Here is a 16657-nt window from a genome sequence, read left to right as displayed (position 1 = left end):
AAATTAAAGATTTTCATTTGATTTAATAATAACGCCGTACATTTGGACAGAAATAGAATTTAATTTGGCGAAATATACAGCTTGTCCCATTAAAAACAAACAAATCATTTGGGTAGACGTGAAGGTTTTTAAAATAACCAAATTCCTATTCATAAATCAAAGATTTTTTATTTGATTTAATAGTAACGCCGTACATTTGGACAGAAATAGAATTTAATATGGCGAAATATACAGCTTGTCCCATTAATATCAAACAAATCATTTGGGTAGACGTGAAGGTTTTTAAAATAACCAAATTCCTATTCATAAATTAAAGATTTTCATTTGATTTAATAATAACGCCGTACATTTGGACAGAAATAGAATTTAATTTGGCGAAATATACAGCTTGTCCCATTAAAAACAAACAAATCATTTGGGTAGACGTGAAGGTTTTTAAAATAACCAAATTCCTATTCATAAATCAAAGATTTTTTATTTGATTTAATAGTAACGCCGTACATTTGGACAGAAATAGAATTTAATTTGGCGAAATATACAGCTTGTCCCATTAAAAACAAACAAATCATTTGGGTAGACGTGAAGGTTTTTAAAATAACCAAATTCCTATTCATAAATCAAAGATTTTTTATTTGATTTAATAGTAACGCCGTACATTTGGACAGAAATAGAATTTAATTTGGCGAAATATACAGCTTGTCCCATTAAAATCAAACAAATCATTTGGGTAGACGTGAAGGTTTTTAAAATAACCAAATTCCTATTCATAAATTAAAGATTTTCATTTGATTTAATAATAACGCCGTACATTTGGACAGAAATAGAATTTAATTTGGCGAAATATACAGCCCATTAAAATTAAACAAATTATTTGAGTACACGTAGAGGTCTTCGTAAAAACCAAACTTCTATTCATAAATCAAAGTTTTTTTTATTTGATTTAATAGTAACGCCGTACATTTGGATAGAAATAGAATTTAATATACAGTTTGTCCCATTGAAATGAACAAAAAAGCTATTATTTAGGTTCTAATTTGAAGATAAATTTAAAACACCATATGTTTCTTTTTTTTATATTATAAGTGTTAATTTATCACAATGAAAACTGGAAAAATGACCGTCGTTCATGTTTTTAGCTTTTGCAAAATTATTCAAAATGGATATCACAAGTTTTACTTCGATAGATCTTAAATGTAGCGACTGTAAATAATGAATCGTTCGTTTGAATTTGTGTGGGCGATAGTGAAATATTCCATCGGATCTTTTTCAATATTCACTTCGAATTGTGTCAAATAACAATTAAAAATGTTGTCCGATCATCACATCCGTAACTTAAATATATAAAAGACTCAATAAAGCCGCAATACACGTACTAAGCTGTCGAAATCCTGGCGCACTTTTCTCGTCGATTAAATTTCAATAAAACCGGTAGGGGTGTTTTATCACATCATCCTATCTACCCGACAAAAGATACATTTACCGTTCTGGAAAATTTGTTAGAACATTGAGAGGGCGAATAGTGTCTATTGGGGTCTATTTATCTGTCACTTATACAGGGCAGGATTTCAGTATTTTCGATCTGTAATTTAGAATAAATTCAATAATCAAATAATATTATGTATTTGGAAAGTGCTCGGGCTCATGGTACGACGTTTTAATTGGTTTTATTGAATATTAGTGTTTTAATAAGAACGCAAGCTTTCAGAGTTTAATGAAACATAGTTTTCAACAAACAAAATGTGTTGTCAGAAGTCTAAAGGCGTTAAATCGTAAGAACGTAGAGGTCAATGTGCTATCATAGCGCGAGAATTTTTGCCATTGCCCACTACTCCATTATCTTCTTCGTTTTCGAAGAAAAATTGTCAATTTTTCCTTCAGGCCAAAATGCACACCATACAGTTACCTCTTGTGAATGCATTGTTATCTGATAAATCAATCATGGATTTTCTAAGCCTCAGTTTTATCAGTTAAAATGGAATCAGGAAGTTGCTCAAGGATCCAATTGGGAAATTCTCCTCGCTGTTTATAGTCTACTGGTAGAATTTGTTGAGTTAATTGGATTTTGTAGGCATGCAGCTGTGAATATTTAGTGTGAAATGTCAATGTCAAATGTCAAATTCTTGTGCCCGATGGCGAATTTACTTCTCTGGCTTTTTTGTCACACTCTAGTGAACTGCCGTGATTTTTTGTTCCGTGTGTTTCACTAACCGAACCAGTACTTTCGAATTTTTACAATATTTTTTTGCAGTAGATGAATTAGGTTAAATATAGCGATTGAACATTGAACTTTCACCATTTTGATTATAATTTTTGACAATCACGCCGCGTTGTACAGCGTTATGCTCAATGGTTACTAGCTCCCAACTATCAATTTTCGATCTGTCACGTCAGAATCATGTGACATGACTGTCAAATATGGCGCGTAATTTAAGTCTAGCGCTCGTATTGAAACACTAGGAGAAGAAGGAGAAGAAAATGCTTTATTGTCAAAATGTTGCTTACAATTTGTAGACAAAAGTTGGAGCAATAAAGGAGGGAAATATTTGGAAAATTAGAAGTAATTTAGAGTTAGCTTGGACATCTGGATGGAATAAATGAAGAAAGACTAACAAAGATCTACGGAGAAATGGTAAAAAAAATTAGGAACGCTTCTGAAAAAGGGTGTTTAGATAAGGTAGCAGAGGATCTGAGGAGAATAGAAGTTAAAAATTGATAGAACAAAAAGTGGAGCTGTAATTCAATAATTACTTTTTTAATTAAAGAATTTCATTTGGAAACGTCATAAGCAGAGCATTAACTTCAGTTCAATATAATGAGGATGTAGAGAAACACCTTACCAATACTAATACCTTATCATACGCCCTTTGTTCGTTTAATATTTGTTATTGTTATTGTTTTTTAAGCATTTTCATTGCAACTGGAAAAGAAATGTTCAATTGAGAATTAAACTTTATTGAACTAGAGATGTTGAAGTCTGGAACGAGGTCGTACAGGACTGCTGCTATAATAAATGTGATTTAATCAGAATTTAAGAGGTATAGGATTTGATTTTAAAAAAAAACCACAAAAAATTTGAAAAAATTGATGAAACTTTTATTGGAATCGATAGAACGATCAGTATAATTCAATACTTGAAGATAATTTCATAAAAATGTTGCCGCGGCTCCGCTTTAGATAGCCCATGCGCAAGGTCCAATTTTGGCACACTCTCCAACATATCTGCCGGTATCTCACGGATAAATGCTTCAATATTGGCTTCCAGTGCGTCAATCTTTGCTGGTTTATCCCTGTGGACATTAGCCTTAACATGGCCCCATAAGAAATAGTCCAAAGGCGTTAAATCACACGATCTGGGCGGCCAATTGAGGGTCTCAAAGTGAGGCCATTGTTTCGCGTGCCGTTTGGCATATGGCACCGTCTTGGTGAAACCACATGTGAGGCATGTCCAATTCTTCCATTTTGCGCAAAAAATTCGTCAATCATCACACGGTAGCGATCGCCATTCATAGTAACGTTCCGGCTATCGTCGCGTTTGAAGTACGGCACGTAACAGTGACTTTTTCGGTATGAATTGGTAGCTCTTGCAATGCTTCTGGCTGGTCTTCACTTCAGATGCGCTTCGTCTTTGCCAGCGCCCATTCACCAAATGTTGGATGTTGCGGGAGATCTTGTGGCTTCAATTCTTGCACCAGCCGTATTTTATAAGGTTTTGCACCCAAATCCTTTAACAATATTTTCCACGTAGTGGAGTAACAGAGGCCCAATTGTTGCGAACGGCGGCGAATCGACATTCACTGTCATCAGTAACACTGCCGGATACAGCCGCCATATTTTGTTGCGTTGTTCGTTCGGTAGTCGATTCGTGATTAAATCATAGACAAAACTGAACAAGTTTGACAATGACACAAGACACAATTCACACGCGATCTGTCAAAACAGTGTTGCCAAAAGGGTACCAGCTTCTAATATAAGTTAGTAAAGTCATTTTGTATGTCAGTTGCATTAAAATGTTTTATAAGTTGGAATTAAGAAAAAGAATCGATTAATTTGGGTGCAGAAAGCCCTAATTCTGACATAGTTCGCATTTTCCAAACCCAAAATATTTCGTGCAGAAGCATTTACTATAGTGCTATAGTGAAGTGTGGAGAAGAAAGGGAAGGAAAAGTTCTTAGAAAAATGTATGTCGGAAGGTATCTGGAGACGACGTGTATTGAAGATATACAAGAGCACAAAAGAATAGCTACAAAAAGTAACAAAGGTTCGAGTGAAGCAGAGAAGAATAGTGAAGGAGATTGAAGCTAGAAGACCTACAGTGGTTATCATGCAATTCAACGTTATTACAATATTCTTTCTATTGAGTTCTATATCTACATCGTTAATCCATCTTTCCCTTTTTCTATATTCCATTATATATCTACCCAGCTCTCTTATAATATCTATAAGTGTCAATTTTTATACAGGATGATACCTCAAAAATATACGAAAAAATAGACGTTTAAATGTAATTGTAGAAACTCATCGCCATTTCGTTTTAGAAGCTCTATTGTTCATTAATACATAATATACCAAAAAACCGAACATACACTAAAAAACAACCCCAACAGCTGGTTTTTTTCTAACAATAACCACTCGAAAATCTGTTCTTCTACATCCCTCGCTTATATATATATATATATCCCCCCTCTATCTGTTCGTAATTCAGTTTATGTAGACCAACATGGCGGCTGTTATTCATGGTCGATCGTCCTAACGAAATCAACTGGAGTCCTAATTTGCTGGGCACACATCTAAAAACGTCGACACAACCACAGGACCGTATTAAACATCGTTTCCGCTTAAATATATACTAGGATTAAATTAAATTTTGATTTTAATAATGAGGCTATTAAGTTGATGGCAATGTATATTTTAATAGCTATCACAACGATAACATTTTCACGGTTTTTTGACGATTAAAAATCAACAGGAAACCTAAATCTAATGGAACTTTGTTGAAAAATTCAAATATGTAAAGTAAAGTAAAATAGATTCCATTATACCTGCTTGATTTCTTGATTTTCTTTTAAGAACGAATTATTGATCGTTTATTGTGTACTAGGTTTCACGTGCAACAAGAACCACGTGGATTTAATGAAAAGTAATGTAGGTTATGACTCACACACATGAAGTTTGCAGTCCGCTGTTGATTATAATAATACGAACAAAGATACAAGTACAGCATTACTGGAAAAGTATATATCTATGCTTAAAAGGAGACTATTCTGAAACCAAAAACCTCGTACGCAACTAATATACAGGGTGTTCCAAAATTATCTTTACAACTTCAAAAATTAATAACTTCGAAAATAAACAAGATATTTATATTCTGTCTTTTGTATGTATTACTGCAACTAATTAAGTTTTTTCTACTACATTTCAATATGCGCACTATTTGTGGCCCTAAGCACTTCTGGTCTGTAATCAATTTCAAGCCAGGTACGATGTAACATGTCGCCTGTGATTGTACTAAAAGCTTGTGTAATGCGGCGTTTCAAGTCATCAATGCAATTAACCGGTGTCCGGTAAACAATGTCCTTTAAATAACCCCACAAGAAGAAGTCCAGGCTTGTTATGTCCGGAGACCTTGGTGGCCATGGAATTGGACTATCGCGTCCAATCCATCGGCTGGGGAAAATTTGAGGTGTTCCCGAACTGCTGTGTGGTGGTGGCTCCATACTGTTGGAAGTAAACAATCCGCTGTAATTCTTCCAACTGAGGAAGAGCAACGTTTTGAAACATATCCAGGTGCACGCAGCCAGTAACTGTGGTTTCTACGAAGAAGACATTGGGCACACATAACCTTTGGGCTGTCTCGTTGAAGCATGCGGGGCTTCAGAGCCCCAAATTCCTACCTTGTGGCGGTTTATTGTACCAGACACATGGAACGGGGCCTCATCACTGAAACACACCTTTTCCAAGAAATCTAACATGTCTAAGGCAAATTACACACGGTTTTGGTCGATCTGTTGGTAACAGTGCCTGCAGCAACTGTACTTTATAGGCATACAGACGCAACTGTTTATGAAGTACCCTGTGGATTGTGGTTGTAGGCATTTGGAGTTGCATTAAAGCCTGACGAATTGAAGTTTTCGGATTGTGCTGGGATGTTTGCCGTATTCGCTCCACATTTTCTGGACTTGTGCCAGGTCGTCCGGCTCCACTTTTATACAATACTGATCCGGTGCTCATGTAGCTTGTGTACCATGCACGGATAGAGGGTCTGGATGGTGGGTCTCTTTGGAATTTTGTTCCGTTGAACCTGTGTATCTGATTTCGTCTCTATGAACCATGACGCGCATTGAGCTTTCTGTTGTGGTGTCCACATCTTCACTTATAACTGTTCAGCCTATTGAAAAAACAACTTTATTAGTTGCAGTAATCCATGCGAAAGACAAAATATAAATATCTTGTTTATGTTCGAAGTTATGAATTTTTGAAGTTGTAAAGATAATTTTGGAACACCCTGTAATATAATGGATCGATCTATAGACCTCAGTTTTTGTAGAAACCCATTTCGACCCTAAAAGTTTGTTATTTACTTTGTGAATCCGTTGTGTAAATCTCATAAATAAATAATAAAACATTATTCGAAACAAAATTCAGTTAATCACTACTTTAAGTTGTGATTTCTGGAATATACACGCACTAACAATTTCTCAACATTATTTATATTTATTTCATGATTATAACTGACAGCGTTATCAACAATACTCAATTTTTCGGTCCGATCATGTTTTAAATAAGCTTTGTGCGCTTTAAACCGGACATTAACGAATCTTTTAGTCTGCCCAATATTCCTCCTGTCACAATTCCTGCAGTTAATTCTACGGAAAGATCCAAATTGAAAAAATTGTTTCAATGCATTGCTGGACTCTAATTATTAACCCACTTCGTTAAAAATTTCAAAGCAATTTGTTTTGTTTAGAATTCTTATTTTCGAAAAAGTAGCAAAAGGATACGGATACATAGAAGATTTTTTTCAGAATTTTTTTACACCAATCAACACGATTTTTTTTGAACGATTATCAAATTAAGCCTTATCGAACGCAAATATTTTTGAAAGCCAAATATTCATGCAATATTTAATGTATGCGAGTGGAACTAATGCCCAAATATGCCTCAATCTTATGGTATGTCACATGTCGATCTGGTAATATCAGTTTTCACGCACAGCATTAATATTTTATGGTACAACAGCCGATTTTGGACGACCTTCACGAAATTCATCCTGTAGGGAAGTGCGACCACGATTAAATTCGGATATCCATCTCGACATGATGCTTCATCACCAAAAATCGAAACGAGTTGATTACACGTAAATGTTCACGATTTAATTCCATTTTTTGACCAACATTAATGTCAAATGTCAAAGTTAATGCCATATTTGACATATTCACATCATTGTTGTCATATCTCGAAACTTTAGTAGAAACCCTCGTATAACTGAAAATCTCTCTGGTTTGAAGGATAGATTTTCAAACTACTACGATAACTATTTGAAAATATTATAGCTAGGTGTACAAATTTGTCTTATATTGTAAATAAATTCTTGTAGGGATTTTTTTCTTTCTTTCGGTGCTTCTACAGAATGAATTGTAATTATTTTTTACAACGTTGTACCTTGTTCCATAAACACGTCTATTATCCTACGTAAAAAAAATCAATAGTCGTCTCCGTATCATTAATCTTCTCAACTGAAGATTCAATTATAATAATTATGTCATCACAACGATGATTCGGCATTAAATATATTACACGCATAATACGTAACTTCATGTACACAAAAGAAGTTTTATATTCTTATTAAGGAAGGTAACGATCGCTTCCTTGTCTTCGAGAAAAATCTATTGAAACATCCAATTAAATACTCAACATGTTTCATTTTTAAATATATTACGTGAAATTTGTTTGATTTTTTTCAGATAAACAGTCTATTTGTACTGTCAAATCGTAATTTAGAATTTTTACTATAAACAAGTAATTTTTGAAGATTCTACAGTAATTAGCAGTGTATTTTCTTTACATCATATTATAAGCAGTACTTGCTTGTACTATTGTTTGTATAGTACAGTTATTTTAGTTAACTACTTCTTCCTTTCTCATTCTAACTTTTTATTTATGTTGTCTTCGCTGCTACCTCGATAAGAGCTATCGATTCTCATACTCTCAGTTTTTTCAAAACACAATTCGTTGTTCACCAAATGAATGAACCGTTTAAAGTTTAAAATCTTCTTGATTTCGAAATATGTCAAATGTCTTCTTTAGTGGATAGTTTGATAGTTTAAAAATAAAGAGTTTGTTATAACGTGAGGTGGTCGGAATATAAAATATCCTCTACAAATTTCGTAAAACTAAGCTGAATCTGTAAACGATCTAAATGTCTTCAGACATCACGAAATTCGAGGGCTAATTATAATGAATACTTATAAACCTTTTTAAATGATATGAAAGCTTTCTATCTATAACCACAAATTACTATTCGGATTGGTATTATATTATTTTCTTAGGATGAAAATGTCCATCGGACTAAAGAATATTGTTGTTACAGGTGAAAATTTGGTTCCAGAATCACAGGTACAAGTGCAAGAGACAAGCCAAAGAAAAGGCGATGGCCGAACAAAACCAACATAACCAGGTAGGAACTCAGTAGCGCACTTCATAAAATTAATTGATATCTCGACGTTCATGGTAACCGATGTCATTTATTAAGATTAAATAACTGAGTATTATAATAATTTCAGTAATGTCATGAATATTATTATGAAAACTATCTAGGTATATATACAACGTTTTTCGATTTCTCGATTTCTAGCCGCCATCTATTTTCTATCCTGCCAAAGGTCTTTCATTAGTTCTTTCACATTCAGATCCTTATCTATGTCCTCTCTCCAGCATCTTCGTGGTCTTCCTTTTCTTCTTTCTCCTTGTGGTGTCCAGTTCAGGACCTCTTCAGATACTGCTGTCCGATATTCTTTGTATGGTCATATAGACCATTCCAGATTAGTTGTCTGGGTGTAATAGGTAAAAATATAAAAAATGTAGAGGAAACAACAAAATTTAATGATTACAATGAATTACTACATTGCTAAATTCAATAGAAAATCTTAGAATAGACAATTCAACGTGTCACATCCACGGGTTTTTCACCGTGCTTTCGAATTTATTCGATCTCGAGTTTATCCACTCTTCGAACGTTTCCATCTGTTGCTGATATCGTTTATTAAAATATTTTTACTTTTTAATTTCTTATTCCGTTTGTAATTAGTTTCCAAAGTTATTATATTATCACCATAACATTCCGTAATTGTTATTTTCAGCCGCTGCGTACACAACATTTTTTAGACGATGCATAAGATCCAAAACTTTTTCAATAAAACTAAGGATTCGAGTAACTCTTCATCACTGATGTTTTCTTTTTCATCATCATTCATTGTTATTCACTAATTTAGGCAAAACTTCGGATAAAGCGAATAATTTCAGAAAATTAAAAATTTAAGGTTATGCAAAATCATCGAAGTGAAACTGTCAACTGTCAACATTGAAGTGGCTAGAGTCACAATTAAGGAAGTTAAAGTTGTCTACTCCAGAGGGTTCCGAAAGTGTTTTGCAATACGGAACTGTCACTTTCAGTACATGGAACACTCAAAACGCAACTTTCGGTATGTAAATGAATACAGAACGAACAACTTATTGATACGTTGTTCGAAAAAGCTAGAGACTGGTTTGTTTGTCATTGCTAATCTCTTGAAGAAAAATCATCCAGTGAGAATATGTGCAGTATTTTTCAACATACCTCGAAGATAGGACGAAATAAACCAGCATTGACGATATGGATAACATCCTCCAGTTCCAATTATATTATATAATATAAAATCATGTATACCAAAAGGTTTATGGCTGGTGTTTCTTCTATTTTTTCTTTTCATGAATCGTTATTTTTTGCCATCATCATTAATTAGCGACAGGTTTTTCTTTTTTACCAATATTTCCCTTTACGATTCCAAGTTTTCTGAGGTCTGCTTCTCTTCCGTTTGTTATTTGATGGTGATTCCCTTATAGCTTCAACTGGCTTCTTTATTACCTTGTTACTTTCTATTGTTTTAGCTATTTATTCAATACGAAATTTTTCACTTACTCCTACATTCCGTCATTTCATCATCCTTCGTGATTTTTTTTGCTACTGAATGACCTTGAAACTGCCTGATACAGGCTCTGAAAATTCTTACGTCGTCTTTTCCTTCTTTAAATATTGTAACGACTAAATATTTCGACTTATCTTATTTTTCCTTTTGCGCCGTAATGTTGATCTGTTTCTTTTCTTCTTCTATGTATACTAGTTTTGACTATCCCTCTTCAGATTTCTCTCTATTAGTTGTCTTTCGCATATTTTGATGGTATTTATTATGTCCCTTTCCGTAGATGTACATGAGGTCATCTTCAAAGGTGCCTTCCGACAATTCTACTGGATTTAACCGATAATTTTCGATTCTCACTTTTTAGGATTCTCTTTTTGCTGCTTAAATTATATCATCCCTAACTATTATAAACAATAGAGGGCTCAGTACCACACCTTGTTCTAGTCCATGTGTTACTACGAAGCTTTGAGATTTTCTAACTTGTTTTCCCTAATATAACCTCAAAAGGAATTTTGATTGTGTTCTTATATCATTTAGATTCATTTATCTATTTAAGGCTATCCCAAACTTTTAAATTCGTGTTCAATTCTTTATTTCGGCCTGTTTAATACAGTTTAAGTCAACTGTTTAAGTTTCCAATCGATACTTAAAATCTAGGGAAATTACACCTTAACGTAGGTCGTCAGTTGGTAGCACTGATTCATATTTGACAGTTGATGTGAATTTCATTCAGTTATTCGTTCCAAAGTTAGCTTTTTCCAAGACATTTTTTCAATGTAGATTTGTATGTTTTGTTCATAATTCATGGTTAGATTTATATAGTCTGAAAACTCGTTATAATTTATTGCAAATAATATCTTAAAATTTAAATAACTTCATACATGACCGAATAATGCATCGTCTAATCAGCTGTCAAAATAAAACTTATTCAGGGACACCAACTCTCTACAGAAAATTACCAAAAATCGTTTAAGATGCGTGCTTGAATAATATAATGTTTAAATACCCGTAGAAAAAATCGAAAAACATCTACTTGTGAGAATGTTGAGGGCAGAAAGCACCCCATTTATTTTTGCAGAACAAATTCAAAGATTTTGTAGTCAGAAATCATAGCAAGGCTCAGAAGTTCTTGTAACATGGTAAATTCGATGTTAGCACATTCAAATTTCACTTGATTCATTTTGAAATAAAACTACATAACTTTGATTATTATGTACTGAGCACATTATTAATTGCTACCAATAAACGAAACTCACAAACACACAGTTTGAGTGAGGTAAAGTGTAAGTATAGTGTGTTCATTATGAGTATCACCACCACCAGAAATTCCAACTTAATTCTAACATTATAGAGAAATTTAACACAACCAAATCGAATCAAGCAATTACTTCGATTTGGTTGTTATTTATTTACGGGTACGCCACTGTACGGAGCTTGTCTTTCATTCATTCTTTCTCTAATATTTTTTAAATCCTATCATAACAAAGCGCCCCATTCATCAGTAACAAAGCAAGTCCTGTGGTCGAAATTATTTACATTATAGGTAATGCTCTAATCTCATTTTTACCTTTTGCATTCTTTAGAATATTTTCATTGAGGGAAATACGTTCACTTTTCTGCCTTCAGATTATGACACCCCATTGTTAACACCTTTATTTATTTTAACGATTAGTATAGTCCCGTTGAGATTTTAATAAAAGGATAGAAGAAAAATTGACAGAATCGAAAAAAAAATTGTTTCGACACGTAGCGTAGAAACTACGAATACCTACATACATACAAGTTGATCAAATGTGACATTTTTTATAGCGGGTTAGCTTCAATCACGAAATCGATAGTTTAGGCATTATTTCTAACAAGGTTAGAATCATTCTTCTCTAGAAAGTTCAATAATTTAAGGGAAAAATCACAATTAATAGGGTAGAGCCTTAAACAACATGAAAATATTATAGAACTAGCTTTTACCCGCGGCTTCGCTCGCATCGAATCAATTAAATAAGTATCAGAAATCATTATAATAGAAAAGAACGAACTCTGTAGCTATATTAGAACCTGAGATATAGATCTTTGAATGTAGAAAAATTACCAGAAACCTACAAAAATCCATAACTCCACATTGAATGTCCGCGCCTAGCTCCTCTCCAACTCAACCGATTTAAGTGTTCAAAAACTCAAAAGAAAGAAGGTGTTTCAGCGAGTGTTCTTAAACCAAAACGAACTCTGTAGCTATATTAGAACCTGAGATATAGATCTTTGTATTTAGAAAAATTTCCAAAAACCAACAAAAATCCATAACTCCACATTGAATGTCCGCGCCTAGCTCGTTTCCAACTCAACCGATTTAAGTGTTCAAAAACTCAAAAGAAAGAAGGTGTTTCAGCGAGTGCTCTTAAACTAAAACGAACTCTGTAGTTATATTAGAACCTGAGATATAGATCTTTGAATGTAGAAAAATTACCAGAAACCTACAAAAATCCATAACTCCACAATGAATATCCGCGCCTAGCTCCTCTCCAACTCAACCGATTTAAGTGTTCAAAAACTCAAAAGAAAGAAGGTGTTTCAGCGAGTGTTCTTAAACCAAAACGAACTCTGTAGCTATATTAGAACCTGAGATATAGATCTTTGTATTTAGAAAAATTTCCAAAAACCAACAAAAATCCATAACTCCACATTGAATGTCCGCGCCTAGCTCGTTTCCAACTCAACCGATTTAAGTGTTCAAAAACTCAAAAGAAAGAAGGTGTTTCAGCGAGTGCTCTTAAACTAAAACGAACTCTGTAGTTATATTAGAACCTGAGATATAGATCTTTGAATGTAGAAAAATTACCAGAAACCTACAAAAATCCATAACTCCACATTGAATGTCCGCGCCTAGCTCCTCTCCAACTCAACCGATTTAAGTGTTCAAAAACTCAAAAGAAAGAAGGTGTTTCAGCGAGTGTTCTTAAACCAAAACGAACTCTGTAGCTATATTAGAACCTGAGATATAGATCTTTGTATTTAGAAAAATTTCCAAAAACCAACAAAAATCCATAACTCCACATTGAATGTCCGCGCCTAGCTCGTTTCCAACTCAACCGATTTAAGTGTTCAAAAACTCAAAAGAAAGAAGGTGTTTCAGCGAGTGCTCTTAAACTAAAACGAACTCTGTAGTTATATTAGAACCTGAGATATAGATCTTTGAATGTAGAAAAATTACCAGAAACCTACAAAAATCCATAACTCCACATTGAATGTCCGCGCCTAGCTCCTCTCCAACTCAACCGATTTAAGTGTTCAAAAACTCAAAAGAAAGAAGGTGTTTCAGCGAGTGTTCTTAAACCAAAACGAACTCTGTAGCTATATTAGAACCTGAGATATAGATCTTTGTATTTAGAAAAATTTCCAAAAACCAACAAAAATCCATAACTCCACATTGAATGTCCGCGCCTAGCTCGTTTCCAACTCAACCGATTTAAGTGTTCAAAAACTCAAAAGAAAGAAGGTGTTTCAGCGAGTGCTCTTAAACTAAAACGAACTCTGTAGTTATATTAGAACCTGAGATATAGATCTTTGAATGTAGAAAAATTTCCAAAAACCTACAAAAATCCATAACTCCACAATGAATGTCCGCGCCTAGCTCCTCTCCAACTCAACCGATTTAAGTGTTCAAAAACTCAAAAGAAAGAGGATGTTTCAGCGGGTGTTCTTAAACCAAAACGAACTCTGTAGCTATATTAGAACCTGAGATATTGAGGATAGATCGTGTGTATGTCAAAAACTCCCAAAAGTAATGTACAGGGGGAAGTCGCATTTGAGTATAACTTGAGAATGGTGAAAATTAGATGAAATCCGATGGTTGATGGCTGATCTGTGCATCAATACCTTTCATTGAAAAGAAAAATTATGCAAGTCGGTTGGGTAGAACGCCTGAACGGACTCGGAATGGAAATCATCAATTTTTTCAATATATCAGAAGATGAATAAATTTCGAATATATATCCGCTTGAGAATAAAAAAAAGTGTATCAAACAGGAAACTAATGTTATGTATGAAATAGGACATTTAGATATAAATAGTGATAATATTCTAAAGAAACTTGCAATGAACTGTGTTAATAAACAATAGTGAAGCAGAATTAAAGGATATAAGAGGATGGTCCCAGGATTACCTGGCCTAATAAAAAAAACACAAAAATTTCGGAAAAATCTATATATTTAGTTTTCAACGTAATAAGTTCCATACCTTTTTTGTAATAAGAATCGTCAATGTCCTCAAAATAACCATTAACTCCCGATATCACCTGTCCATTGTAGAAAAATCTTTGACCACCGAGCCAATTTTTCATGTCTGGGAACACGAACTAATCCGATGGGGTAAAATCTGGCGATACGGGTGTATGAGGTAGCAATTCATATTTTAATTGATTAATTTTGGCCATTGCAATGTAAGTAGGTGCATTGCTTGATGAAACAACATTTCTTTTTAACAAAATGCGGCCGTTTTTACTGAATTTCTTCTATCAAACGCTGCAATAAGTGTATCTCAATAAAATCGACGCCATGAGCTTTCTTGCAGATGAAACGGTCAACGGTCATTGCCTCCTTTTCAGTCCATTGTTCTTTTTTTTTCGGCTTTATTTCTTGTCAAATACTCGATGAAAACCTCCTCACGACGCTGTTTTAGTTCTATGCAAATGAATATAAAAGAAACAAAAAAAAAACTAAAAAAAAACCAACTGAAAACACAATAAAACACAATAAATTCCATATATTTTCATATCTGAGACGAACCGTTTTTTTTTGTATCGGGCGTTCCTTTCTTTCCTCATCACTCCATTTGAATATTTCGTTGGTTTCAGTCTGAAATGGTGCAAATCACATTACCTTCACCACAACCCCAGCTCTGTAGAGGAGTAATTCCTATATCAGTGCCAATACCATTCAATGCGAGGTACCCTCATATGAGGGGCCAAACAGTCTTGCCGGCCGTGGCGTCCCCCACTTAAGGGACCGGCTGTGTAGTTACTAGTTACGGTTTCCCGCTCGTTGACCTATTCCTCCACCATTGAAACTCTTAGAGTTTTGTACACCGTTCGATTCAGTATTAACCCAGCGTTCAAACCGTTTCTACGACAAAAACGGAAACACAACCCAACTGATGTCGTACAAAAGAAATTGACAAAAGGTGAGATGATACAGCAATTTACCACTGATGGGATTTGCGTGATGAAATGGAAAGATAAGCGAAAGTTACTTATGATTTCATCAGAAACCCGAAGCGATCTAGTCGATGTCACCAAAGTCGACCAGTTCGACCAACTCCTCGCTTATTGAAGTACTACTTTGAAGTAGTATAAAAAGCTGCCAACCATATTTTTCAATGCTTTTGACGAACAGTTTTTTTGCATCTAAAAAACTTGTTTTCCTCGAATTCGCCAACCGTCCTGTTCCCAAAGTTCCCCGCCCCATTTCCGCTTCCTACATTTCCCATTTTGCCACCAGCATTGAGTCTAATGATAGTAAGACACTCCAAGCCCAGTGCCGGTGGTGTTGTCACCAAAGCCAAAACGAATACACGATACTATTGCAAAAGGTGCAGTAAAATTGAATTGAAATTGAAGGAGCCTTAGATTATTTATTTAATACTACACCTTTTCAGGGAGTGTAAAGCATGTTAGTCTAGGCGAGGTGCCTTGGTCTCGACTGTATGGCGACAACTCCTCATATGAGGGACCACCTGTTTTTTTAAATCCGCCCACAGGCCCGTTTTTGTCCGGGCGATCCCGCTGTGAATGTGTTTATCCCAACTTCAACATGGAAAATTTCCCCAACCCACCCAAAAACAAACCAACAAACCTTTCTCTCTCCCTCCCGTTATATTTTTTCACCATGAGTTTTATTTGTCAATTTTTTTATTTCAATTTGCGGTTGAAAATAAACCCGAAAATATGCTGATTTCTGTAGATATCTAGAGGAAAGATTTTCTTGAAAATTTAGGTCTAAGTTCGGTTTAATCAAAAAAATTGCAACGAAACTATACATCTAGTTAACAGTTCTATAGCATTCACATTGGTGTTTCTGTTGAAAATTGGTTCCTTTCGACTTCTCTAAGTTGTTCTTCTAAGCTACGTCGCAAGATTCAGCGAATTGTATTAGAAAATTCAGGAACATAATGCTGCCTAATACAAATAAAATCTTATTTTGTGAACAAACCACGTTTATGTATATCCAACTGTCAACAAAGTGATTTTTTGAATAATGTACAATACCTGACGAAGTCGCTTTCGTTTACGGTACTTCCCCTGAACTATAATTTCAAATTCTATCGTCTCCATCTTAACTTTTGACGTTTTCGACAGTAAATATATATATTTAGAGCTTAATTTGCATCACCGATTATCAACAACACATAAAATTCCTTCAATCGATTATTATAAACAAATAAAAATATCGAAGTACCGTTACCAGATGTTGAGAAACTGTTCAAATTAAACCCGA

General features: G+C 34.4%; 1 protein-coding gene across 1 annotated transcript in view; it reads left to right on the top strand.

Annotated features, from left to right (window-relative positions):
• The window catches only part of LOC130446794 (homeobox protein Nkx-2.1-like), an 82427-nt gene that overhangs the window by 39099 nt on the left and 26671 nt on the right, over positions 1–16657 (top strand). Inside the window, exon 6 of the mRNA XM_056783262.1 lies at positions 8588–8674. Within this exon, the coding sequence (XP_056639240.1) occupies positions 8588–8674 (87 nt within the window). The remainder of the gene's footprint in view (positions 1–8587; positions 8675–16657) is intronic.

Source organism: Diorhabda sublineata, chromosome 7 (assembly GCF_026230105.1).
Source record: "Diorhabda sublineata isolate icDioSubl1.1 chromosome 7, icDioSubl1.1, whole genome shotgun sequence".
Taxonomy (NCBI): Eukaryota; Metazoa; Arthropoda; class Insecta; order Coleoptera; family Chrysomelidae; genus Diorhabda; species Diorhabda sublineata.
The sequence above is the reverse complement of the archived record's forward strand: the minus strand, read 5'-3'. Positions and strand labels throughout refer to the sequence as shown.